The sequence below is a fragment of the Lygodium microphyllum genome, chromosome 6, assembly GCF_053477565.2.
Source record: "Lygodium microphyllum isolate KBCC chromosome 6, Lygodium_microphyllum_v1.1.10, whole genome shotgun sequence".
Lineage (NCBI taxonomy): Eukaryota > Viridiplantae > Streptophyta > Polypodiopsida > Schizaeales > Lygodiaceae > Lygodium > Lygodium microphyllum.
The window spans coordinates 146,779,370-146,805,265 of NC_141140.1; the positions used below are offsets into that span (position 1 = coordinate 146,779,370).

Sequence of the window (25,896 nt, forward strand, 5' to 3'; positions counted from 1 at the left end):
AGAAAGAGAATGATTTGCACTTGTCTAGCACCTCGAGATGACCGCAAGACACCCTACTCATACTGTTCATCGTAAAAAATCAACAAGCATGTATCTTCTTTTGGTGCTACAGCTCTCCAAACTTGGGCTACTCCAAAAGTATGAGAGAGAGAGAGAGAGAGCCCCAAAATAGCCAAAATCAAGTTTCCAAATGAAAAACTAGTTGCTCCTTAATCACATCACATATTTGATTAAGGGATATTTAATGACTTGATCATTAATCTCATAAATGAGTTGCTCACTAGATGAAACTTTAGCTCAAGACTTGTTTAATAACTTAAGTATTCCAAGTGAGCTACTCATTGGGCAAATTTTTCAATGTAACTCAATTCTCAAATGCAAACTTTCAATTTAATGGAAGTTTCAGGTTGCACCTTATTCCTTTTGCCCTATCCTTGTACCACATAGCTTACACAATTATCCACCACATACCCTACTATCAAATCCTTCACTACATATACAATGATCACCATCGCAAGAGCTAGAGGTACCAGAATAAAAGTTCAATTTAATTAGAAACCTTCGTGAAGTTTAATTAAATCATTAATCTTATTTCTAATTCCAACGAAAAATTATGTACTAGGTGTCACTGAGATGATGGAGCTAATTAGATCCTTCACCATCCCTGAAACCAACCTTCCTCCTCAGAGAGGGTGGTAATGACATGATTTAACAGTAATCATGACAAGCATAAAATTCCTATAAACTGAAATGTTATCACTTAATATTGGATATTGGACAACCTGTTGGCTCCAAAACTAGTGTCCCTTGCGCTATTTTAACTTTTAGTGAAAATGGATGGAGAACAACTAAGATCCTCTGACCTCCTCTACTAATCAAAGTACCACCTTGCTATCAAAATTGACCAGCAAGACTCCAAACCAATTTACCCCTTGGTTTGGTTGGGGATTGGCATTCACCCTCCTCCTTAAAAGACAAATTCAGCCCCAAATCTCATATTAATTGTTTGGCCTAATGAATCTCCTTGAAATTCTTTAACTTCAACTACTGGAATTCAAATGCTAGGCTCTCAATTTTGAGCACACATCCTAAGGTGGCTGTCAAATCCTAACTTCTATTATAAATTAGGATTTACAACAAAGATTTTTCAATATCTCCATATTTGATGACTCGAGTAGCTAGATTTTGCTAAGATAACTTAAGAGATGGATGGGGGATGAGAGAGAATGCTAGAAAGAGAGAAATTTTAGAGTTTCATTACGAGAAATACTGAAAAACTACTGCTGCCCTACTCAGTCAATCATGCAAGCTATTACCTACAACTGAAGACCACCAGAACGACTGCTACCCCCTCTTGTATGCTATCACCTACACCAAAAAGAACTTGACTTGTTGTCACCTGCTCCTAGGTGACAAAATTGTTGAGATTTGCAATCACACATATCATAGCCTCTTTGTATGAGGCAGTCCTGGGCTAAGGATATGTAGGCAACTAAATCCCATAGGCCTAGAGAAGATAGGCTGCACCTCCCCAGTTCTATATATCATTGTACTTGCTTGTCATTTTCATATGAGATGAATGCAATGTCATTGTCGATTTATACTTCAATATAGTGTACTTGCTACTTATTCTCCGTTCTTGAGTCAAGTCTCTTGGACTCTGTCATGTCAGTGTCTACATGAATCTAGTCTATGTTTATGAGCCACCATAGCCTCCATGCTCTAGATCCCATGTTTTCACAAAAATGCTGTCACCAATTGTAGTAATGGTCCCTGATGGCTACAAATCACTTCAACAATATCTCCTTGGTGCCTGGTGGCTACAAATCACTTCAATAATATCTCCTTGCTCTCTAACAACCTCCTCCTCTCTCACAATGGCTGAAATAGACTTCCACCAACCCTCAAAAAAGTTTTTCCCACCTACATAGACAAGTTTTGCCAAGTGGCTTCTAGTCCCATTTTTCAGCATTATCTAGCTTATTAAATTAATTTTTAAAATATTAACTCTAAAATCTAATTTAATAATTATCTTAGTGTCAAGAAAAAAAAATCCATCAACCAATAATTGAATTGGCTAGGCCAATTTGTCTTCCAAGTATCTCTGAGCAATTATTGATCCTTAGAATAGAATTAATTAATTAATTAACGCTTGGTCTCTAATGTTAGCACCACTGGCATTAATGGCTAGCAAATCGATCAAGGCCTAAATCTGACACCGCATACCAACTAGTACCTGTCAAACATAACTTATTACAACTTTTGCCTTTGGCACCAACTGATATCTAGGGGTCTTGGATCCTACACTGTGAAATAATTAACTTGCACCTCACATGTGCAAGTCACATTTGCACATTTGATTAAGTTTTAATCAAATGCTAAGAAAAGCAATAAAATTTTACATCCTCGTGACATATCACCCCCTTGAAATCCTTGCAATTGTAATGTGCCAAAGCATCTATTACCACTACTGAAAATAGATACTGGCATCATAGTCTAACAACATGTGCACCTATTGCATAACCACACTCATGACCTCTATATGTTTGAAATTCCAATCACTTAAACCAATTACAATCCACACAATGAATCATTACCACTGTCAAAACCATAAGGAATGCATCCATATGCCAAAACCCAACGCTGTTCTAACCACAAAGGCATTCTAATGCATAAGCATAGCCAATGTCTCATCGCAACTATGTATTACATGATACTCATATAAGATAAACATCAACTGTAAACCACATGTAACTTATGCAATTGTACTTCTCTTACATCACCTCCGAATGTATATTGCATGCTAGTCGTGTATCCCATACATGCCTTGCAAATGCACATCACATTTAAATGTACATTCCATGTATCCCTTACATGCTAGCAACCTTGCAAATGTATAGTTTCACACCCTAGTTGCAAACCATACCATATATATACCAACTCACACTAACTAGCATACTAAATGCTACTAGATGGATTTTTTCTCATGACAAGCACTATATGGAGCATTTGCATGACTATCATTAATACGAGTCCCAAACATAGTGGGCTACATATATACATTACTACACTTTTCAATTTGTGCCCCAATATCACCCCAACATTGCTATACATGGGGTTATGCATATTTACTAGCCATACCCGGATACATTGGGCCTTACACACCATGCATTGGTTGCTACATACATATGGAGTTGTGCCATACATCCCCATATCCGATCGCTGACCCACCATAACATGGAAACTAGTGCCACCACCAAAGTACCATAGCTACCCATCGTTGCATGCCTTTCTTGCCATCCAAAACCAATTGAATTGGCACTACCAAGCTGGCATTGGGCCTTACACACCATGCATTGGTTGCTACATACATATGGAGTTGTGCCATACATCCCCATATGCGATCGCTGACCCACCATAACATGGAAACTAGTGCCACCACCAAAGTACCATAGCTACCTATCGTTGCATGCCTTTCTTGCCATCCAAAACCAATTGAATTGGCACTACCAAGCTGGCCTTGCATATGCATCAATCGCCCCACTGGCATCATTTGCTTAGGAACATCATGTTGTTGTATTGGCTCTTCCTTTGGTGCATCTTGACATCCCAATTCTTGAAGCTCTTGAAGACGATTCTCTGTTCTTGCCTTTGCTGCCCTCCTTTAAGAGCTTCAATAAGCGCATGAATTGAGGATTGTTTGCCAATTGCACAAGCATTTCAGCTGCTGCCCTCAACTAATCTTTAAACTAGTTATCAAATTCTTATTCCTCTTGCTGATCATTAGCTTTAAGAAACCTAGAAGAATCCACTTCTTATCCGATTCCCTCATTCTCAGATTGTTGCCCATGCTACATGCCTTGTCCAAGATTACATACTACATTTGCCCTAACACTTTGTGAATTTTCAGATTGAAAGGCATCATCTTGCTTGATCCCATCTCATTATTTGAAGACATTCTTGCAAGAGTGCTCACCTAAATACAATTTGAGTACTAGAGCAAAGCTTCTAACCTTCAATCAGGTGCCTCAAGCCCACCAATTCCAAGGAATTAATGGTATCCCGACAATGGAACCTTGAAACTAGCCTTCCTCCTCGGAGAGGGTGGTAATGATCTAATTTGACAATAATTACAGCAAGCATAAAATTCACATAAACTAAAAATGCAAATGTTACCACAATCTTAAACATTGGACAGCCATTGGCTCCAAAACTCGCCCCTTGTGATATTACTTTAACTTTTATTACAAATAACGGCATACAACTAAGATCCTTTGACCTCCTCCACTGTTCCAAGTGCCACTTGCTGTCAAAACCGGCCAATAAACCTCCAAACTAATTTGCCCCTTGGTTTGCTTTGTAATTGGCCTTCACCCTCCTCCTTGAAAAACAAATTCAGCCCCAAATCTAATATTGGCTATCTGGCCTCTTGAATCTCCTTGAAATTCTTTAATTTCAGCTATTGGAATTCAAATCCTAAGCCCTTAATTCTGAGCACATATCCCAAGGTGACTATCAAACCCCAGTTTCTCCTATAAATTAAAATTTACAACATAGATTTTTCAATATCTCCACCTCTAATGACTCAAATGACTAAATTTTATTGATATAACTTGAGAGATGAATAGGGGATGAGAGAGAATGTTGTAGAGAGAGAAATTTCAAAGTCTCATCACGAGAAATGCTGAAAAACTGTTGTTGCCTTGCTCAGACAGTCATAGAAGCTATCATCTACAACTTAGAACCACCAGAAAGCCTATTGCCCCTTCCTATATACTATCACCTTCACCAAAAGGACCTTGGGCTGCTATTGCCTGCTCCTGGAGGGCTCCAAACTATTGTCACCAACTATAGGAATGGTCCCTAGTGGCTGCAAATCACTTCAACAACATCTCCTTGCTCTCTAACAACCTCCTCTCTCAATAGCTCAAATAAACTTCCACCAACCTCCAAAAACACTTTTTCCACTTGTATGGGTAGGTTTTGCTAAGTGGTAGCCTTCTAATCTCATTTTCCAGCATTATCCAACTTATTAAATTAATTTTTAAAATATTAATTCTGAAAATTAATTTAATAATTATTTTCGTGCCAAGAAAAAATAATTCCACCAACCAATAATTAAATTCACTAGGCCAATTTGTCTTCCAAGTATCCCTAAGCCGTTATTGATCCTCGGACTAGTATTAATTAATTAATTAATACCTAGTCTCTGACATCACTACTAACATTAGTGGCCACTAAATTGGTCTGGGCTAAAATTTGGCACCAAGTATGTCACGGGGACATGAAATTTTGAGATGTTTTAATCTTGTTGATAGCATTTGATTAAGTTATTAATCAAACGAACAAGGTTATTTAGCACGTGATGCACATGGCAAATATTCCATATTAACACACCAAGGACCCCAAGGATGCAGTGGGTGTCAAAGACAAAAGTTGTGATAAGTTATGCTAACTAGCCAATAAGTGTCGACGGTGACAATAGAGACTAGTATTAATTAATTAATTAGTGTCAGTCTAAGAGTCAACAGAGGTTGGAAACCACTCTAGGTTGCAAATGGCATAGCCAATTTAATTACGAGTGGACACAATTAATTTTGGGCAAGGTCAAAAGGATTGAAATCAATTTTCAAGATTATTTAATTTTAAAAATTAATTAAATTGATGCATAATGCTGAAAATGGATTTAGAAGGCTACCACTTGGCAAAAATGCACATGCAAGTTGAGAAAACGGTTTTGGGGACTTGGTTCAATCATTCATTCAATTTACAACTTGGGGGGAGGGGAGAGGGAGAGAGAAAACTACTTGTCCATTTTCTGATTAGAGAACATCAATGTGCTGCAAAAGACAACCATCTAGGGGCCTCAACATGCAAGGGATGCCAAGGAGAATGGTTTTAGAATATTGTCACTTCGCAAAAATGCCCATGAAAACTGAGAAAACATTTCTAGGGGTTGGGTCTCAGTCATTCAATCAATTTGCAACTTAGAGGGAAGAGAGAGAGAGAGAGAGAGAGAGCTACTGGTCCATTTTCTAATTAGAGAACAACAATTTGCTACAGAAGACAGCCATTTAGGGGCCTCAGCAAGCAAGGGACAACAAGGAGTCACCTTCTAAGGGCTAGCAATAGCATTGTTGATCAAGTGACAGCATTTTGAAGGTGTCTAGCAATAGATGACTACATTAGATGTAAACTGGAGTAGGCAAGAGGCAGAATTTAGGGTTTTTCTAGTGAAGAAAATCAGATTTCTCTCTCATCTTGGCTTTCTCTCACCTTCTCCAACCCATTCTCAAGAGATCTCAACATTTCTCAACCATTTTGAGTAGATCTTAGTCAAATTTGGTGGACAACACAGAGATCTCTACTGTGAACCCTAAATTTCTGCAAAATTTAGGGTTTAGAAGCCACCTTGGCACCTGTGCCAACAAGAGAAGGCATCGTATACTGAAATCAGCACCTAAAATTCATGGGATTGACAGGGATTTCATATGCTAAGCCATCCATTGTGAATTGAGGGAACATTTGGCCAGTTGATGGTTCCATTTTGTGCAATTCCTAGGTGAAAATCAAGGGGCAATTGGCTGAAATTGCCTACTGATTGTATCTACAGCAAGGGGATTTTGGATCATCAAAGAAGATTGTGGAATCTCAACTTGTACTCGATCCATTAGCAATTAAAGTCAAAGAAATACCGAAAGGAGCACCAATTTTGGGGCCAATAGGCTGTCCAATGTCCAAGATTGTATGGTAAAGTGAGCATTTCAATTTTGTGAATTTCTTCATTGCTGTAATTAAGTGCTTAATTAGGTTTTTTACCACCCTATCCGAGAAGGAAGCCTGGTTACAAGGTACCACCTAGTACCTATCAGGCATAACTTATTACATTTTTGCCTTTGGCACCAACTAATATCTCGTGTTCTTGGATCCCACACTATGAAATAATTAGCTTGCACCTCATAGTTCAAGTCACATTTTCACATTTGATTAAGTTTTAATCAAATGCTAAGCAAAGCAATAAAATTTCACGTCCTCATGACAATTTCCCTTAGCGTGATTAGAGCATCCCTCACCATATCCTCCTCACCATGCCCAACTGCCCACCACCTCCCACACCCGACTCACCACCTATTTCACACACGAGCTACCTAACATATACAACCATCACATCTATGATAGGCTCACACAATTTAAGGGCATTCCCCTCCTAGGGACACTCACCTCCTAACTCACTTTCATCCTACACTCAACTACTCTCTAAAGCTTCTCACACTCCACGCACACTAGTACTCACACAACCTAGGACCATGCCTAGAACAAATGGTATGATGATGAGTATAGGGAGCTATGCAAAGACCTCTGAATTCAATGAGAACTAGGGTCTATTACAAAGAGAAAAGCCTATAAGTAGATGAGGACCCTGACTTGTGGTAAACAGCGGGTATATGCATAGGCATAGTATTGGGATTTGTATTATCTATTATGAGCAAAGATGTAGCCACAACATGGCGCAAACTGCAAGAGGTATGCCATCTCACACCCATCAACAACCCAGAGACATGGCACTCCTATGCAAAGGGACTATATAATATACCACACCAACCATATTGATTCCTCAACAACCAAAGCCTCACCCTACCACATCCGCCTTCTTCACACATGATATGGTGAGAAGAGCAATAGATTGCCTACAACATGGACAATTGATGGAGCACATAAGTATACAAAGTAAGCACTTCTAAACAATAACCCAATTTACATGAGTGTCCAACCTCGTTAACTTGTCAAATGGCTAACTAAAGATGGAATGCGAGCTTTGTCAAGCATTAGGCTTTTTTCAAATCAACAGACCAACAAGCAAAGAAAAGAGGACTTTATGAGCAAAAGCCAAAAGTTGGCTTAGCCTTATTTCAAATAGGAAATCTTTAAACAATCTAAGTCTTCATGCAATAGACATTTTGGCTCCTCTTCTTGCTTTAATGTTTAACAAGGCTCTAGCAGAAGGCTTCCTAGACGAGTGGACCATGCATATAATCATGCCCATTCACAAGTTTGAAGATCCCATAGATATGGGTGACTACATGACCATCATGGTGAACCACACATTGGCTAAGATATATAGAGTAGCAATGTAGGTGAAGCTTTCTGCATATACAAAGAGAGGGAGATTGAGAGCAACAGAACAGGCTGGATTCAAACAGGGATTCTCTACACTTGACTACATCTTCATCCTAAGAGGTACAATTGAGCAAGTGCAAGTGAGGAAGAAGAGACTCTATTGTTGCTTTGTGGATTCTTGCAAAGCCTTTAATACAATTCCACAAGATAGGTAAAACCCCCATGGTCCCACAAAAATTTCCTTCACATAGTCACCCAATAGCATTGAGTTGAGCCATTGGCGGATCCATGAAAGCACTAGGATCTTGCCTATAAAAAAGGGGATGACCCCTCTTTCATAAAATGCCAATAAAGAATAAAGCACTATCTTGGTATCAATGGTTGCATCTAAAACATCATCCTGAATGCTTCAAAATTGAGTTGAAGATAATCACCCAACAAAGTATTGGAAAACTCCAATAAGCGTTCCCAATCAAGGTCCTAAGAGTCTTCAGTGAGACGGACATGACCTACGCACAGGAGCATACCTAATTATCCATTCGCAGCATTCCATCAATTTCCTCCCTCGAGGCATTTGCTGCATGTTTGCTATGTTCAATCAGTGGTTGCACATCAAGGCCGAGCGGAACCTCGAAACAAGGGACCTCCATCTCGGTATAGGAACCATGGCTTCCCCTTCCTCAACATCCGAATTAGGTCCCAAAGCATCCACCACTTGATCGACTAGAAACAATGTTTAACTCACGCATGTCCACTGCAACTCTCTCTCTCTCTCTCTCTCTCTCTCTCTCTCTCTCTCTCTCTCTCTCTCTCTCTCTCTCTCTCTCTCTCTCTCTCTCATAGGTGATTGTATTAATTACGAATTACAAAAAAAGTACAAGATTACATGATTACAAGATACAAATGGCTCTAGGCCATCGTGCACAAACTCACTTTACAAAAGACCAAATAACTAAAAGAGTACGAAAGTCGCAACAAAGAAACAGGAGAGATTGCCATATGCCAAGGAGCTAAATCCTCCCTGGGGAGATCAACATGCTACACAAGATCTAGCTTCCAATGTAGAAGACCCTTGAGTTTGGCTACGTCTCCCTGAACACCCATAGTAGAGTCAAAGACGAAAGCATTCTAGGTGATCCAATTATGCCAACAGCCCTAAAATCTGAAAAACTCGAACAAGACATTCATATGTGTCTACACCAAGGTGGAATATTTAGCCCTGGCAAAAACCCAATCAAAAGGGCACAGCAATAGACCAACCACTGCTTGCCAAATATTTGACATCTCAAGAGCCCAAATTTTCCTAGCCAAAGGGTACGAAATAGATTTATGATGCGAAAATTCCACGTTGGATGTACAGAAAAGCATCTCTTCTACTCTACTTTGCTCGACATGTCCCGTCCGATTCACCTTCTACCTCCCACTAAGCCAACACACCACCTATGGTCCCATCGCCCCTGCATTAACAGCCCCTCCCGTCATCTCCCGCCATCTACTCACGTCACCAACTGCTCCTCCCATCCTGTCCTACCACCTACTTCTCTTGCCACCACTAGTTGCTCCCCTCCCACCACTGCTTCTCCTCCCACCACCACATGCTACCACGCCTACAATCCCTGCACCTGCAATCGAGTCACCTTTCTCTAGCCACCTCTTTACGCCTGCAATCCCTATGTCTTCCCCCCACACTGAAATGGTTTCCCCCCATCCTAAAGCACCTTGAATCTGTACATCGAAATGGCTATCTAAATTGAGCTCTTCCACAAGCACAGCAAGAACTCACCCCCAAACGGAGAAGGTCCAAATAGAGCAGATGATTACCAATGCCATCAACAAAGTCAAGGAGTACGACGATGGATTGAGTATAGTGAACGTGAAATTCAACAATAAGATTAAAAAGCCGGAATTGAAGATTGAAGCCCAAGATGAGGAGATTCAACTGACTCAAATTCAACTCAGCCCCAAGCTAGAAGAAGGAGAAATTCAACCTAGCAAGACCGAGAAGCTCATTCACATCAAACACGAAGTACTTAGTACAACAGCTCTAAAAAAAGGAAGAGGAGACAACAAAGGAGGCCATTGGGCAAAGATGCTCAAGAAACCCAACAACAAGTAGAGGAGGTGGAACAATGGATTCAAATTGCAAAGAAGGAAAAACACCCAACCCACACATCTACGACAACCATAATCAACACACTAGAAGGAAAAAAGAAGGAAAATGAGAGCACTCCATGTTCGCATGACGGGGCTAAAGATGCATTAAAAAGTGGAAAAGGACACCAAGGAGCTATACACATTAATGAATATCAAGAAAGACACACACATCTCCGCTTGGAGAGTGAGTAAGAAAAGCAGAGGGGAGAGCTCGAAAGAGCGGGTACTCATCCTCCACTTCCCCACCATGGAGGCCAAGAGAGACTTCCTAGCTCAACGTCATACATCGAAGGGGACTGGTGTATTCTTGAGTGGCGAACTAGCCCACATAAGGGAGTGCATGCCCAAAATTAAGGCAACTAAGGAGGAGGGAAAACTTGCCTTCTACAAAGGAGGGAGAGTGGTAGTCATGGAGAGACGCACCAAATGACGGTGTGAGACCTATGGGACCAACCTTGCAGTGGTAGTTTGGAACTATAACCGAGCCCTCTGATTAGATGTGAAAGCTTTTGAGGAGACATTAAGTATTTAGAGGGAGAGATATAGTGTTCTACTCAAAGACACATGAGGGACCACATACTACACTCTGATGTGTAATAAGCTATAGGTAGGAGTCTGCTTGCAAGCAGGAGACACGCACAAACCACGTTAACCAAGGGTCGAGGGGAGTAGCAGTGTTATTCAAGGAGGAGCTACAGCAGATGATCTAGGTAACCCACAAAAATGAGCAATCTAGATACATGTGGGTGAGAGTGGGTGGTCAAGAGCACACCTTATATGTTGCCATATGCTATTTTCCCTCTACCACATCTAGGTATGCCCTACCCAAGGGGCAATCACCAATGTGGCTTTGGATGAGGATATTTGGGAGTTCTCAAAGGAGGGAGATGTTATGTTACTAGGAGACTTTAATGCTAGGATAGCACGCCACTAAGTGTCTTTCTTTGAGGCATTAGAGGAGCTACTACAAGAGTAGGATGTGTGGAAGTTACAACTAGAGAGGACATCCCAAGAAATGGGGGAAACTGCAGAATATGGGAGATACCTTGTGGAGATGGGCACAATACACGAGTTGGCCATCCTTAATGGCTTGGCTAGATACCCCCTATCCAGCACCTCCACATGCTATCCTCATCAACATTGTATCAGCACAGCAGACTACGTACTCACTCCACCAATGTTGATACACACATCCAAGACCTTTCAGTATCACCAGGCCTCCTCGAAGATGCAGTAGATCATGCCATTAACACCACTGTGGGGGTAGCCTTCCACACTCAGTTCCGCTACGTAGCTTATTATAAGGTTCGTGGCCGTTTCCACTATTGACCAGTGATGCCTTGGCCTCTTCCTCCTAGACATACGACAACTTTGTGACATACTCCTCAAGGGTATAGCTGCTCCAAGATGTCAAGGCCCTTCACAAAGGTAGCTCACAAATTTCTTTGCGAGGGAGACTCTGAAGATGTCCATACAATTACAGCCCTAGTCCACACAAGAGGCTCACTCACAGCCCACACACAAACAGAGAGTATTGATTGATCAAGCCGTTCACCTGAGCTGATCCAGACATTTTAGACCTCAACACAAACACTGACGACACCTTCATGCAAATACAAGAGATTATCGCACCGACTAGAGCTAGGCCCTCCATATGTACATGAATTTTTACCACCATAAGCTAATTGTTACTAGATAGAGTTCTATGTTCTACGCATAGCTTTAATTAGTTTCTTTCTCATTTGCTTTGTGCTACATATTTTGTTCAAATTGTTGTATGATCATACACATGTTTGTAACTCATGGTCTCATAGGTCATTTTGGCCTTTTGCAAACGCTAGTATATCATTTCATTTCATCTCTCTCTCTCTCTCTCTCTCTCTCTCTCTCTCTCTCTCTCTCTCTCTCTCTCTCTCATATTAGAGGACGAGTGTTAGTTGGCAACCATACACATAGAAATTAATAGAAAGCAGTAAAATGCCACATCAGAATTCCATCAGCATTAACTGGGTAAGTAAATTAAAAGGCCAGCCAAATAGTGGCCTTGGTTATACCGCTAGACTTGTGGTCAAGGTTTAGGTATTGATTGTGACTTCTCATATGACAATGTCTAGTTAGTTACACTTGCAACACTTCATAGACAACATGCATCAAAAAGATTGTTTTCTAAATAGGGATTTGCATAATGAGTTTGTTACTTCTCTAATATGAGACACAATTGTATGGGCGTGGCATTTATGTGAAGTTTGTCACTTGACCTATTTTGAAGGGCAATTATGCCATTTGTCTGAAGCTAACATAAACGCCAGCACTTTATAACTGGGGCAAATGATCCACAGATGACTGGGTGGCAAAATATGTACTATGACCATCCTTGACTATTTTCCCTGCATAAGAGGTATACAGTTGCCCCACCTTTCAAATGTTGCTATAATTTTCCCATTATTCAAGCCAATCTAAAATATGACACCTTTCCAATCTCAAGTTTGTGATTTATCAGATCCTCTCAATTGAATAAATCAGTTCAGTTTTCAGTTTCAGTTAAAACAATAAACTTAAGAATTCGTCCCTCAATACCCCTCTCCTCCTCTCATGGCGGGTAGCAGATATACTAGTATCCCAACACAATTTACCATTGGTTTGTTGAGAACTATGTAGTATCAGAAGCTAGAATTTTCAACTATGTCAAATAGGGGTCAAGGGAAACTGGGCAAGCAAATAAGTGAAATTTAAATTGCACTAATGTGCAAAACATGTCATAAATTAAACTTATTTGACAGCTGTATGATCAGACAGCCCCTTCCTTGGTGAGATCGGCCATGGCCTCTTTGTCTTCGTGATTGGAAGGCTCCTTTAATAGAAGATTCCACTTATCAGCTTAGCATTCTCTCCTCCAACATAGGCAGCAGCTCTACATAGCTTTCAGATGATACTCACATACACACCCTTGGGTATTAAAGCTGTAAAGTCAAGACTGCCTTACAAGCAAAAATCAAATCAAACAATAAAACATAAATAATTCTACTGTTGAACTTTGGGTTTGAATTCACCCTTGACCTTTCGTACCTCTTCAATGTAAAGCATTTCATAGGATAATGGACCTATTGTCCCACAACTAAGGGCTACTCCACACCTAACAGCCAGCTACTAAATGGAGAACATAATGTGATTTTTATTTTGCTACTACCAATTTTTACTACCATCACAAGCTAGCAGAAAAAAATGATAATGATGTCAATAGATTGTGCAATATCGTTGGTATTCCCACAGAAATCATATACCTCTGTTCTTAGCGATTTGTCAATCAGCATGTGTTTCGGAAGCATCAGCAACCCTCCCATAGCTTTCAATAGAGGGAATATAGCTCGGTTTTTTTCATCATCCTCAGAGACACTGCCATTCACATTGCTATTTCCATCTCTACCAAGTAAGTTTGTGATCCATGAAGATAAAGTAGCAACCTGAAAGACACCAATCAAATGTGAAAACAAGAACCAAACAAAATTGGATGTGAAATAATGGTAGCCCATCTTAGTGAAGTATGATGTTGTACCGCATTCTTCAGTTGTGCCCCTTGGCCGAAACTTAAACCATCAGTAGATATAGGTAAAGCACATGCATCACTTATTGGATCAGAAACAGGATCTGTAGGAGCTTCATCATCTCGGAGTATAGCATTGAACATGGCAACATCTAATCTAACAACACATTCCTCTAGAACCTGTTATATGAATGTGATCAGTCTCTGAAAAGATATCATGCATTGCATGTGATTGCTATTTAAATAACTTTGTGTCTTAAATTGAACAAATACAAACTTAGAATCAAACCCTTTGAGGAGACTAGTCACTATTCAAATTGACATGGCGCATATGTAATTGAACCCTTAAAACCAAATGTAGAGAGAGATACCTGGGGCAACTCATGGGTCAAAGAGCCCAAACAAAATACAATTTTCAACAGTTCAAGAAGTCCCAGTTCAATCACATACAAACACAAACTACCACAGACACTAGGATTAATAGTACACAAAGTTGAGTGTTAGCACTGAATACCCTCTAGTACAAACTGTTCGGAGTGTAAATATGTACAAAACACACATATTCAACAGTTCAAGCAGCACGTATCAGCATCTACAACCTTAGTTGGCATAAGTTCCAAATGTCAGTCAAAATCAGCAGTTAAGTGCAAAATGGCACCCAAAAAGGAAAATGGTCATTCCAGAACAGCCAATCATCAGCATAGGACGCCAAAACATCAGTCCAATCAGCAAGACGTCAGCATGAGCAAATGCACAGATTGGCAGCTGGTTTGAGAAGGGAAGACGAGAGGATATGCTGTTGCCACCTCCAAAACAGGCTGCCCAGCTAGGGACAATGGTAGGGAAGACAAAACCCAATGGACAGCAGCCCAAAACCATGCAAAGCAGCAGCCACTCCAATTAACAAACACAGCCGTTCAGCACCTGCACAATCAGACCAAAATGCAGCAAACAAGAGCACTAGGATCCAGCAAGCTAGACGTTTGATACCATGTGAAAGTGCACAACACAAGTGGCAGCAATAAACACAAGGCACAGAACATGATGAAAACTGAACAGAAAAGAGACAATGAACTCAAAGAGAACCCATGAACAGGCAATGGAACGCATAGACAAAAGAACAAGAATGAGTACAATACCACCATGGTAACCAACACTCTATTGACCACCCACAATGCCTCTAGTCTCCCTCCCTCCGAGGATGCTAGGTGATGCTATGATGATGAACAAGAGTATATGCCTATACGTATAGCCTGAAACCAAGACCCACAGAGAATCCAATTGGCTAGTTTGCATTGCCACCCAATGGTCTAAATGTGGCACACATTGCCCAAACCCATGATATACATAAAACTAATATTTATATACCCCATTCATCATCCATGATCAACCATAACCTTGGTTGTAGAAGAAGCATAACGCCATAGGTGAATAACAATTCAAACATACCAGTCTCTCAAATCAAAATGAATCCATGTCAAATGAGAATGCTAATAAACATGCTTAAATGAGTGTGATATCCTAAACTTAAAACCCTAACTAGTGAGTCCTACACAAGATGGACTTAGGAGTCAAATCTCATCAGCATCCACATACCTTTATGAAACATGCAAATGATTCCAACAAGACCCCTATTAAGCTTTATCAATGCAAGCTAATTATTAATTACCATGAATATACATGACAGTCTGCTGATTATCACAATGACAATAGAAGACCTTCATGTGTGAGGGGGAGGAGGAGAGGGACATGCAGCCATGGGTCTCACAGAGAGAGAGAGAGAGAGAGAGAGAGTGTGTGTGTGTGTGTGTGATATAGAGAGAAATGTTATTGAGGGGAGATGTCAATGATTAATCCCCAACATATGAGAGAGAGAGAGAGAGAGAGAGAGGAATTGGTTGTGGTTCTGATGAGGAGGGGGAGAGTAAGATATGGTGGCAGTGGCGGTGCTAGTGGTGGTAATGTTATTGAGGGGAGAGAGGTGCTAGTGGTGTCAAAATAACAAATATGCTCCGATACCATGTCAAAATAAGCAACAGTGCAAAGAGACAATAGGCTTTGCGAGGAGTAACACAAAGTGTGTACAACAAACAATGAGAGAGAAGAGAAACTCAAAAACACAAGAACACGGTGATGATGCACTGAATCATGCTATGAGAAGAAAAGCTAATACAGTGAGGTATTGGTGGTGTCAAAATAACGTCTATGCTCTGATACCATGTCAAAATAAGCGACTGTGTAGAGAGATAGTAAGCTTTGCGGGGAGTAACACAAAGTGTGTATGGCAAACCCTAAGAGAGGAGAATCAAAAACACAAGAACATAGTGATAATGCACTAAACCATGCTATGAGAAGAAAAGCTGATATAGTGGAGCTGAAGCTCAAAAGATAATTGCACACTCCTGTTTGAATCAAGCAACAACACCTCTAGGAAATCTACACAATGAAGGGAGCAAAACACAGTCCTCCGGGCAATGAGCTATCAAAGTAATTACTAGAAGGTGAAATATAGTTGTTGAGGGAGCAACTGCAATCCTCTCATGCTGTCGAAGATGTGGAAGATAATCATCAGCTATCAAGGAAGCGAACCGCAATCCTTTGATGTCGGGGAGTGACGCGGGGAGCAAAACGCAAATCCCAAAGTGTCGAAGCTATCAAACATAGGGAGAGCAGCCCAGATGCTAACGCTAGGTAGATAATGCTAACACCAAATGATGGAGGATGAGCCAGGCTGCAAAAATGCAGGTCCCAACAGCCTGTGACACACGAGTGATGCCAAGTGTAGGAGGAGACAAGCTACAAAAACGAAGGTCCCAGCAGCCCTTGTGATAGACAAGTGATGAAATCATTGACGCTCGGTGATGTAGATTGCTGCCAAAAGCTAGGATGCTAACGCCAAGCAAGGAGAATACCTCCAAATTGAAAAACGCAAGTGAAGATGGGGCCTAAAGGGGAAGGGTGCTAACACTAAGTAGATGATAGCGACACCAAGTGGAAGATGCTCCAAACACAAGGCCTGATGATGAAACAAGACGCCTAAAGCAAATAATGAAGGGTGAAGGCAGCCACAAGCCACGAACTGCAATGTCTTCCTAAAGAAATGTGAGGGCAATGGAAGGGGTTGATGAGAGAAGGGAAGTGGTGGTGGTAACCAAAGAAGGTGGTGAAGAATAACTAAAGAGAGAGGTGAAGAATGAATGAAGTGACTACCTTATTATAGGCATAAGCTGTCTAGGATACACCACTGTGTGGGCACCCACTGAAAAAGTGGCCAAAATGTGGACACCAGTCCTTTTTGGGGTTGTCAGTGCAAAACCCTAAATAAAGTGTGTAAACTAAAGAAGTCGTTTCTCAAAGGTGATTGGTTCCCAATATGAGAGAGAGAGAGAGAGAGAGAGAGAGAGAAAATTGGTTGTGGTTCTAATGAGGAGGGGTTTGAGACTGCTTTGAATAAGCTAGTGTGAAATTCTGACTATGCTTCTACACTAGCACTTGAAGATGGTTGCTCATTGCACCAATAGCTTGTTCTAGTCTCCCAAAGTCTTTGGTTCAACCAATGGTGATTGTATTTGGATATTCATCTCCATAGTCCACATCCTTCTTACATGAGACAAAATCCTCTGATATTCTCAAGTTAGGGCACTTTGCAAGACAATGTTGCAACATGTCAGAAATAGAGATGTCACAAGGACATGTATTTTTAATGCTTAGCCTTGGCACTATTGAGTTGTGCACATGTGAGGTGCACGTGTGAAGTGCCAGTCATTTTAGTCACAATGACAGCCTAAATAAACCAAGTGAATAGTGGGTGACATTGGCAAAAATTGTACAAAGTTATGCCTAAGAGGTACTCGTGGGTACTTCATGTCAACTTGGGTCTAGGTCATTAATTGGGCCACTAAATGTCTAGTGGTGACATTGTGGGAATAGACATCAATTAATAAATTGATGCTAGTCCAAGGCCAATCCATGTCGCGACAATTAAATGTCCCATGGAGTTGGCACATAAATTTTAGATAGGCAGTTCCAAGTATTGGCTAGGGTCAAATCAATAAACTAATTAATTTTCACAAATTAAATTCTGAAAGGTAATTAATTAAAGCTCAAAATTGATTACTAGCTTTAATTCTAGAAGGTTGGTAAGTGCAAAACAGGCTGCCACTTGTCAAGATGACCACCACAAATTAGGTGAACTGTTTGGTGCTGGTTGAGAGTCATTCCAACCATTCTAAGCTGTGTGGAGGTTCAGAGAGAGAGAGAGAGAGCGTGTGTGTGTGTGTGTGTGTGTGTGTGTGTGTGTGTGTGTGTGTGTGTGAGCACGCGCATGCGCGTGTGCTGCTACAGCAGGTGCCAACAGCCATCAAGAGGCCAAGGAGCAGCAATCGACAATTTAGTTGGCCTCCCAGTTGCTGGCTACTGCAAGAAGAGCAAGGTAACAGCTATACGAGGCCCATAGATCAGCAGGAGACAGCAAAAAATCAGGGCAGCAGCTGGTATAGGCACTTGTCGGGGACCGAATTGTGAAGTCTCTCTCTAGAGCTTCCTCTCTCATCCTCTGATAATCCCTCAGCAGTTCTCAGCCATTTCCAGCTTGGGGTGAGGAGAAATTGTAGAAATTGCTGCTGAAACCTAATTTACAACAAAAATTAAGGTTTCCACAGCCACCTCCGGATCTGTACTCGATTACTGAAGAGCCAAGTCCTTGGTGTAGCACTTAAAGGCATTAATTTGTGGCTGATCCAAGGAGTAGCCCGTTCCCAAATTATTGTGGCCTGCATGCAAGAGATTGAAGACATAATTTGAGCACAATCAAGGGACAAATTGTGCCCAAGAAGTGCTGGTTATTCATGACAAGAGATCAGCCCATATTTCAATGGGCTTCATGTTGGGCTATAAAGTCATTTCCCACTGATTAGCTCATTAAAACAGCCCCAAAACAGTAAATTACCAAAAGTTTCATTGAACAAAACGGGGAGCTGTTTAGAGAGTTAAGTCCCACACGCAAAACCCTAATTCCGGGAGCAGTTCTATAAATAGACAAGCTGCCCACCATTCAGTTTCATCTTTGTCTTGTAGGTTTCAACCATCAGCCCTCTTCTAGTAGCTGTTCAACCCCCAACAACTACTCCTACATGGTCTACAATTGTCGCAAGCCTCGATCAGCTTCCATCATCTACATCAGGTCGTCTTTGTGTTTAAGTCGTGAACGTACAATTTGTGTTTCCTCGGTGCAAACCCTAGCATATCTTCACATGGTATCAAAGTTGATGCTCTTGTAAAGAGTATCCTACAGATATTGTGGAGGCTTGGTTTTGTGCAAGGTACACGGACAACACCTAATTGATTCATAATGTCTTAGACACCTCCTCGAAATCCCACAATGTCTTATCAAGCTTCTCCATCATTGGAGGCCCGAAGGAGGTATTATGGACTCAATGAGGAAGACAACACCACGCCTTCACCTTCACCTTCTTTTTCTTCTCTTATTCAAAATTTTAGTCTCATAACAAATCCTAGAGAAGGAGTTTGAAGAATACTTGTGCATCACATATAGTTGTGCTTACACCTCTCCTACCATCTTTGCTACTACATCAGGACTAGTTCGTGAGACTAATCATCTCTCCAATCATGGAGGACATACAACACACAGGACGAATAGCGGCCCATCTTCGTCACCTCAACTAGACCCAATGTCAAGTTTGTACAACCCCTTTGAGTCGTATGAATCAAAACCCTCTAATGTTTCTCCTTTTGGAGTGCAAGATCCAGATGATTTTAAGTATGTTAACTTCAATAGAAGGGGCTCTCCAAGCAAACATCCTTCATCAAGTATATCTGCATCTTTTGTTTCATTTGAGCATGTAAGCCACTCCTCTCAAATCCCTCCCATCCCACCCTCTTCTAATCCACACCTCAATTTCAACTCTTCTTCATTCCAAAACCTTGAATTGCACTCCACTTTTGCATACAACACACTAGGAATTGGATTCTCCATCTCCCCTCCTAGCACTTTCTCTTTCTCCATATCATATTCTACCTATCCTCGCTTCACTACCTCTTTGCACCATGGTACATTGTTGAGAGGTATGCCACCCTTTAATACTGTGACTTTCACATTTCCACAAGTGAGAACTTTTTTTCACCCTAGGACGATTATGATAGGCATCCCCCTCACTACCCCTAAACAAATTATCAACCTTCTAGACACAAGGATTCCCATCCTTTGTTTATGGTGCCTTGTCACACAGTCCATGGGTCACTCCTACGCAAGGCTTTCCATCTTCTGCTCCACATGTCCCTCTCTCTCCTTCATGGGCTACTCATACGATGACCATGCCCATACGCAATCAATTCCCAAACTCCATACCCACATTTGGATCCATTGTGCATACTTCCCACATACATGGTGGGCACTCTCGGATTCCTTCCTAAGTATACTCCAATCTCCACTCCCCCACCCTATCCACCCTACTCCCATTACGCATCTTATCCATCTCCTGGCACTACCGCTCCTATTGCAACCGCCAAGAATGCGTTCACGGATAAGACTTGTTTTAATGGATCAAATTTCACTACTTGGTTGAACTTCATACAACAAGTGCTTGAATCTCAATGACTTTGGGACCTAGTAGTTGGTTGAGCCAATGTGAGACCGTCAACTCGCTCCCCTTGAGTACATTTGTCAATGGAGAGCCTGCAATGCCACAGCCTACGTTGAGCTTATGTACGGGTTGCTTCCTAAGTTCCACTCTCAATTACAACATTTTCCTATCAAATTTGAGCATTGGACTCATCTCATCAACCACTATGCGATGCAAGATCACACTCAACGTATCAATCTCGACTTTGAGCTTCAAGAGTTTTCCATCAAGAAAAAGGCATGATCTAAAAGTCAAGTTAGCCAAATATCGGTGCTTACTCATTGAGTTTGTCATTGCTAACTCTCCAAAGTCAAACGATGATCAGGTTACGTTTTTTTTTTTAATAAACTACCTGAAAAATACTTCCATTTCATTCAACACGTTATCTCATTGCCCTAATTTCCAACCTTCTATAAGTTCAAGTGTCAATTCTTGTGTTAACACAAGATAGCAGGATCAAATCCACAAGAAGTTCTCCACATATCCTTATTCAAAGAGGGGCCTAGTTGTCTCTTCTTCGCAAGGGAAAATCAGCAATAGCAAGAACTTACAAGATATGAAGGCAAGTCAAAACAAGGGTGACACCCTTCCTAGCACATGGACTACCTAAACAACCTATATTTTTCAGTACCCCTAAAGGATTAGCTAATTTTCCTCACCCATTGTACTCTTTGCATCCATTCCTAGGCCATCCTCGACGCCTCCATGTAAGGACCCCTTCTCCATCTCATCAATTTCACCAACGACAACCTACCGATAAACAACGTAAGCGATGGTGGCCACATCCTAAGTCCTTCCTTCTTCAATCTTCCACTATATTCACTCACACACACCACTCGCTACATTATTTTTCATTTAGCTCTCATTTTCTACTTTGCTTTACTTTGGAGCATCTCATTATTGATCTCTATTTTGCATGTTCTGATCTCTCTTGTTGGGTTTTGTATTTCAATATAGAGCTAACATGCAAGTTTGCACTGGTCCTTCCTAGGCTGAAAACATGGAATGCGTGTTATCCCTTTGGTAGTTTCATCTTTTTGGGAGATTTACTCTTCTACTAGCATGGAGGCTTCCTCTCCCAAGGTAGATTGTGCAACATCTCTCTTGATGCTATCCTAGCGGTGACGTCTACCTCGCTCTTCTAGTCGAGGTGCTTCATTCTCATCTTCATCATTATGGTTCTACAACACCACACAGAGACTCATATTAGGCTCCTCTTCCTCCTTCAACATCAACATCCAGGGTTGAGAGGGACTTCCTACCCTTTCATGGTATTCTACAAGATTCGACACTTGTCATGGACATTAGCCTTTCCCTCCCCTCATTATTGTCAGAACTAGTGCAGCAATGGAAGCATAGACATAAGCAGTAATAAACTGTTGAAACACAAGACAAAAGAGAAAGGAAAAGAAAGAACACAATACAAATGAGAACTTAGATGTATGCTCGAGAAATGGAATCCATATATCAAACATGAGACTATCCCATACAACAATGAGTCACTGGTTGCATGGGCACGACACCGGCTCCTCTCTCCACGAGACCTCCAGGTGGTGAACTGAACTAAGTGAGAAGGAGGAGCCCAAAATAATATAGGCATGAATAATGCCATAAAATATGTCAAGTCGGCCAGCATTTAATATTGGCCGACTCACACAATAAAAATGCCTAAAATAACTACCTAATGTACCCAACCATAATACATGCTCAGACTCACACATGAACTGGCATACTCTGCTAACACCCTCTCTCAAATCATGGGTGATCTGATACAAGACAATGATACAATGAGAATGAATCAGAAACCATACAACATAGAACCACCAAGTAGAACCATGGATACCCAAACAATGGGTGATCAAGCCACCACCAAGGTGCCTCGAAGAGAACCTAATGTCGATATCGATCGCTCCTGAAGATAGAGAAGATCATAGCAGCTCTCAATGTCTGTCAATAATGCCACTAATGTAGCACACGTGACCATCCTGTCACCAATGCCGCAGCGTATAAATGACCATGGATTCCCCTTCTTTGGCCGAACCGCCAAAGTGTCCCCTCATGTGAGCTCTAGACGAAAACCACCTACTCTCTATCAAAAAACCAGCCCATCATGAACCTGGATGACAATCCTAGCTCTTGGATTTGTACCTGCCAAACTACGATCGATGCATCAAGAACGTCCCTCTCTGGATCCTGTGCATCTGTATAGAAATATAGATGAGGCATGGCTGTCCCATCTCACCACCCTCTCACACTTCCTCTCTCGCACTGGAGAGTCGTGAGGGATGACAACATCACCACCACTAGAAAGCAGCTGAGGAAGGAGCCACCAAGCTCTTCCCACAATCCGAAGAAGAGGATCCCTTCCGTGCCTTGGACTTCACCTTGGCCGAAGGATCTGAGTCGAAATCTGAGGCAAATGATGACTCATCGGAGGAGTCCACATCCCGTTTCACCTTTTGCTCCTTTTTGTTTTTGGAAGCCACTAACTCTTTGCAGTTCTTCCGCAAGTGGCCCTTCTTGCCACAGTGATGACACTGGGCCTTGGACTTCTTCATCTTCAAACCCCTCTTTGAAGCTACAAGAGCCTCACTTGAACCTCCATAATGTAGTTGCAAAGTCGCCTCATACTCAAGTAGTATCGAGGATATATGAAGAAAACTGATAGGAGTTGTAGATGTTTGCATCTGTAAAGCATTCACCACTCCATCAAACTCCTGAGGAAGCTTATAGATTACCATACCAACAATATGTGCCTCTAATAAGACATAGTGCAGAGCCGGTCCTGGATGTGGGTAACTCGAAGTAGAAATGATTGGATTGTGGTTTCAAGCTTCAGTTTTGTTGGAGCTAGCCATAGAGAGTAACGGACCTCATAGTGGAAAAATCCTCATACATCAATTGCAACTTCGACCATACGTTTGCAGCTATCCTACATGAGGTGACCACTGATAAGACTTCTTTGGAAATACACCGAAGTAAGGCCGAGTAAGCACGGGCATCATCCGAATCCCATGTAAGCATTGCTTCCTCATGGTTGTCTTCATAAAAATCAACTGGAACAAGAGAAGGTTGCTGAGGATGTGCAATAGCTCCGCCAACCACATACCATAACCGCCTTTGGATAAACTAGGCCTTCATCACTGCACTCCACGTGTAATAATCAAGTCCATGGAGCTTGTCATCAGTGGATGTGCATGGAGGAGCCATCTGTAAAGGATTTAGAAAAGAAGTAGAGAAAAGAAGGTATTTGGAGAGGAAACACAGCCAAAACAAGAGTACAGACTACGAAAAAACAAGAGTTCACGTACAGTATAACCCAAAATCTGACCAAAGAAGACAAAAGCTGCTGCAAAAATTCAAAAAATCAGTCAAAAACTGTCAAAAATGGCTTGAAGGTACAGTCGCCCAACCAAGAAGGAGTTAGAAATACCAAAACGTAGACTAAGTACTGCCACAAATAGGCTAGAAAATTGTCGCAGCAGCCTGAAAACTGAAAACACAGGCCGCAAAGGGGCTATAGACAGTAGACGATGGCAAACCTGCAAAAAACGCAAGGAAAACGGGTCGCTTGTATGGAGCAACAGTCACCTAATCAGTAAGGGTGAAAACAATCCTGAAATCAGCAAGAAAACACAGCAAGAACACAAATCCTGAAATCTGATACCATGTCAGAAGTGGTGCAGCAATGGATACGTAAATATAAGCTATAATAAACTAGTGAAACACAAGACAAAAGAGAAAGGGAAAGAAAGAACACAATACAGATAAGAAATCAGATGTATGCTTGGGAAATGGAATACATATATCAGACACGAGACTATCGCATACAATAGTGAGTCACTAGCTGCGTGGGTACCGGCACCAGCTCCTCTCTCCACAAGACCTCCAAGTGGTAAACTGAACTAAGTGAGAAAGAGGAGCCCAGAATATATATAGGCATGAATAATGCCATAAAACATGTCAGGTTGGCCACCATTTAATGCTGGCCAACTGGCAACAATAAATGCCCCAATAGCATAAAATGCTACACAATAAAAATGCCTAAAATAACGACCTAATGTGCCCAACCATAATACATGCTCAGACTCACACACAAGCTGACATACTCTGCTAACAGTTATACCTTCTCCTTTGCCTTTCATGATTTTATCATATTTGTAAAGGGCACTTGGACAAGTGAACAATTTTTCCACAAGGAACACTATCCAAGTGGCACTTGCTACATGCACATTCTCATCAAGTAGTATACTCTTTTGTATCTCATTATGCAAAGTATCCTTGAGCAAATCCTGAGTTGTCTCCATTGGCAATTCTTTGCCGCCAAACTACCATCCTTCTTCACCCCTTGTCATTGACACCTTCGAGTGGTTGAGTTAGCTTGTTTGTTTCGTGATGTGTTGGACCTAACCATCTCTTTTCATTCTCCCTTTTTCAATCGGGTTTCAAGTGTGTTCATATTGGCTGCTTAGTTTCCAGCCTCTACATTTCTTTTCGAGTAGTTTTTGACTGCATTCACACCAAACAAGATGAGACAACCAACATTATGATGGCGACCAGCATTTTTCCTAGCGTTTTCACTATTTTATTCACCAAATGGAAGTCAACCAGTATTTTTTCCCCCTGTTTGACCAAGTCCCCCAAATTTGGGCTTTTTTTGCTGTTTACAGCAATATCCCTCAGTTGGTTGGTCATTTAGTCTTGTAGGTTTCAACACACTATGACATTCAGGTCATTCCTCCATCTTTGAGTGCTGCCATCCGTCACCAGCCTGATCTGATGCCCTTACTGACACCTTGGGCTGTGAGCAGGGACTGATCAATCCCTTTGTATTCAATATTCTTTCAAAGTTCAATGCAGATTTTCATCTTCCATTCTCTTCTTTTCTCTTCCCTTCGCCCTCCTTGTTCATATTCCTCTTCCATTGTGCACTCTCACACACGTGCTACTACGAAGGCATTGTTGACGAGTTGGTCACATATGCTAGATCAAAGGCATTGTTGACAAGCATAGAGAGCTACTATGATTCCTTTCTATTTTTAGGAGCTAGTATGATTGACATCGATATCAAGTTCTCTCCGCAACATCTTAGCGGCGGCTTGTGCACCCACTACTTGGATATCCATGATTCTATCCGATGTTCATTATTGTATGAGCTATAATGAGCCATTATCATTGTACATTGTATCGTACCAAATCACCCATGATATGAGAGAGGGTGCTAGTAAACATTGTCACTTCATGAGTGCGTCTGTGTGCACGTTCCAATGGGTTGGGTATCTTTTACCAAACAATGATGTGGTCTACTTGTTTTTTGGGCGTCTATTTATGGCCAACTAGCATTTTCTAGGCTCACCAACTGTATTTTTGTGGCGCTAGATTCTGGGCCGACCTGATCGCACTCAACCTCACTGATGGCCTATTTATTGGCCAAGCACTCCC

General features: G+C 41.4%; 1 protein-coding gene across 1 annotated transcript in view; it reads right to left on the minus strand.

Moving 5' to 3' along the window:
• Positions 1-25,896, minus strand: part of LOC148035264 (uncharacterized) — a 49,837-nt gene that overhangs the window by 16,919 nt on the left and 7,022 nt on the right. Inside the window, exons 5-6 of the mRNA XM_087680265.1 lie at positions 13,826-13,993; positions 13,554-13,733 (exon numbers count right to left, since the gene is read on the minus strand). Of these exons, the coding sequence (XP_087536391.1) occupies positions 13,554-13,733; positions 13,826-13,993 (348 nt within the window). The remainder of the gene's footprint in view (positions 1-13,553; positions 13,734-13,825; positions 13,994-25,896) is intronic.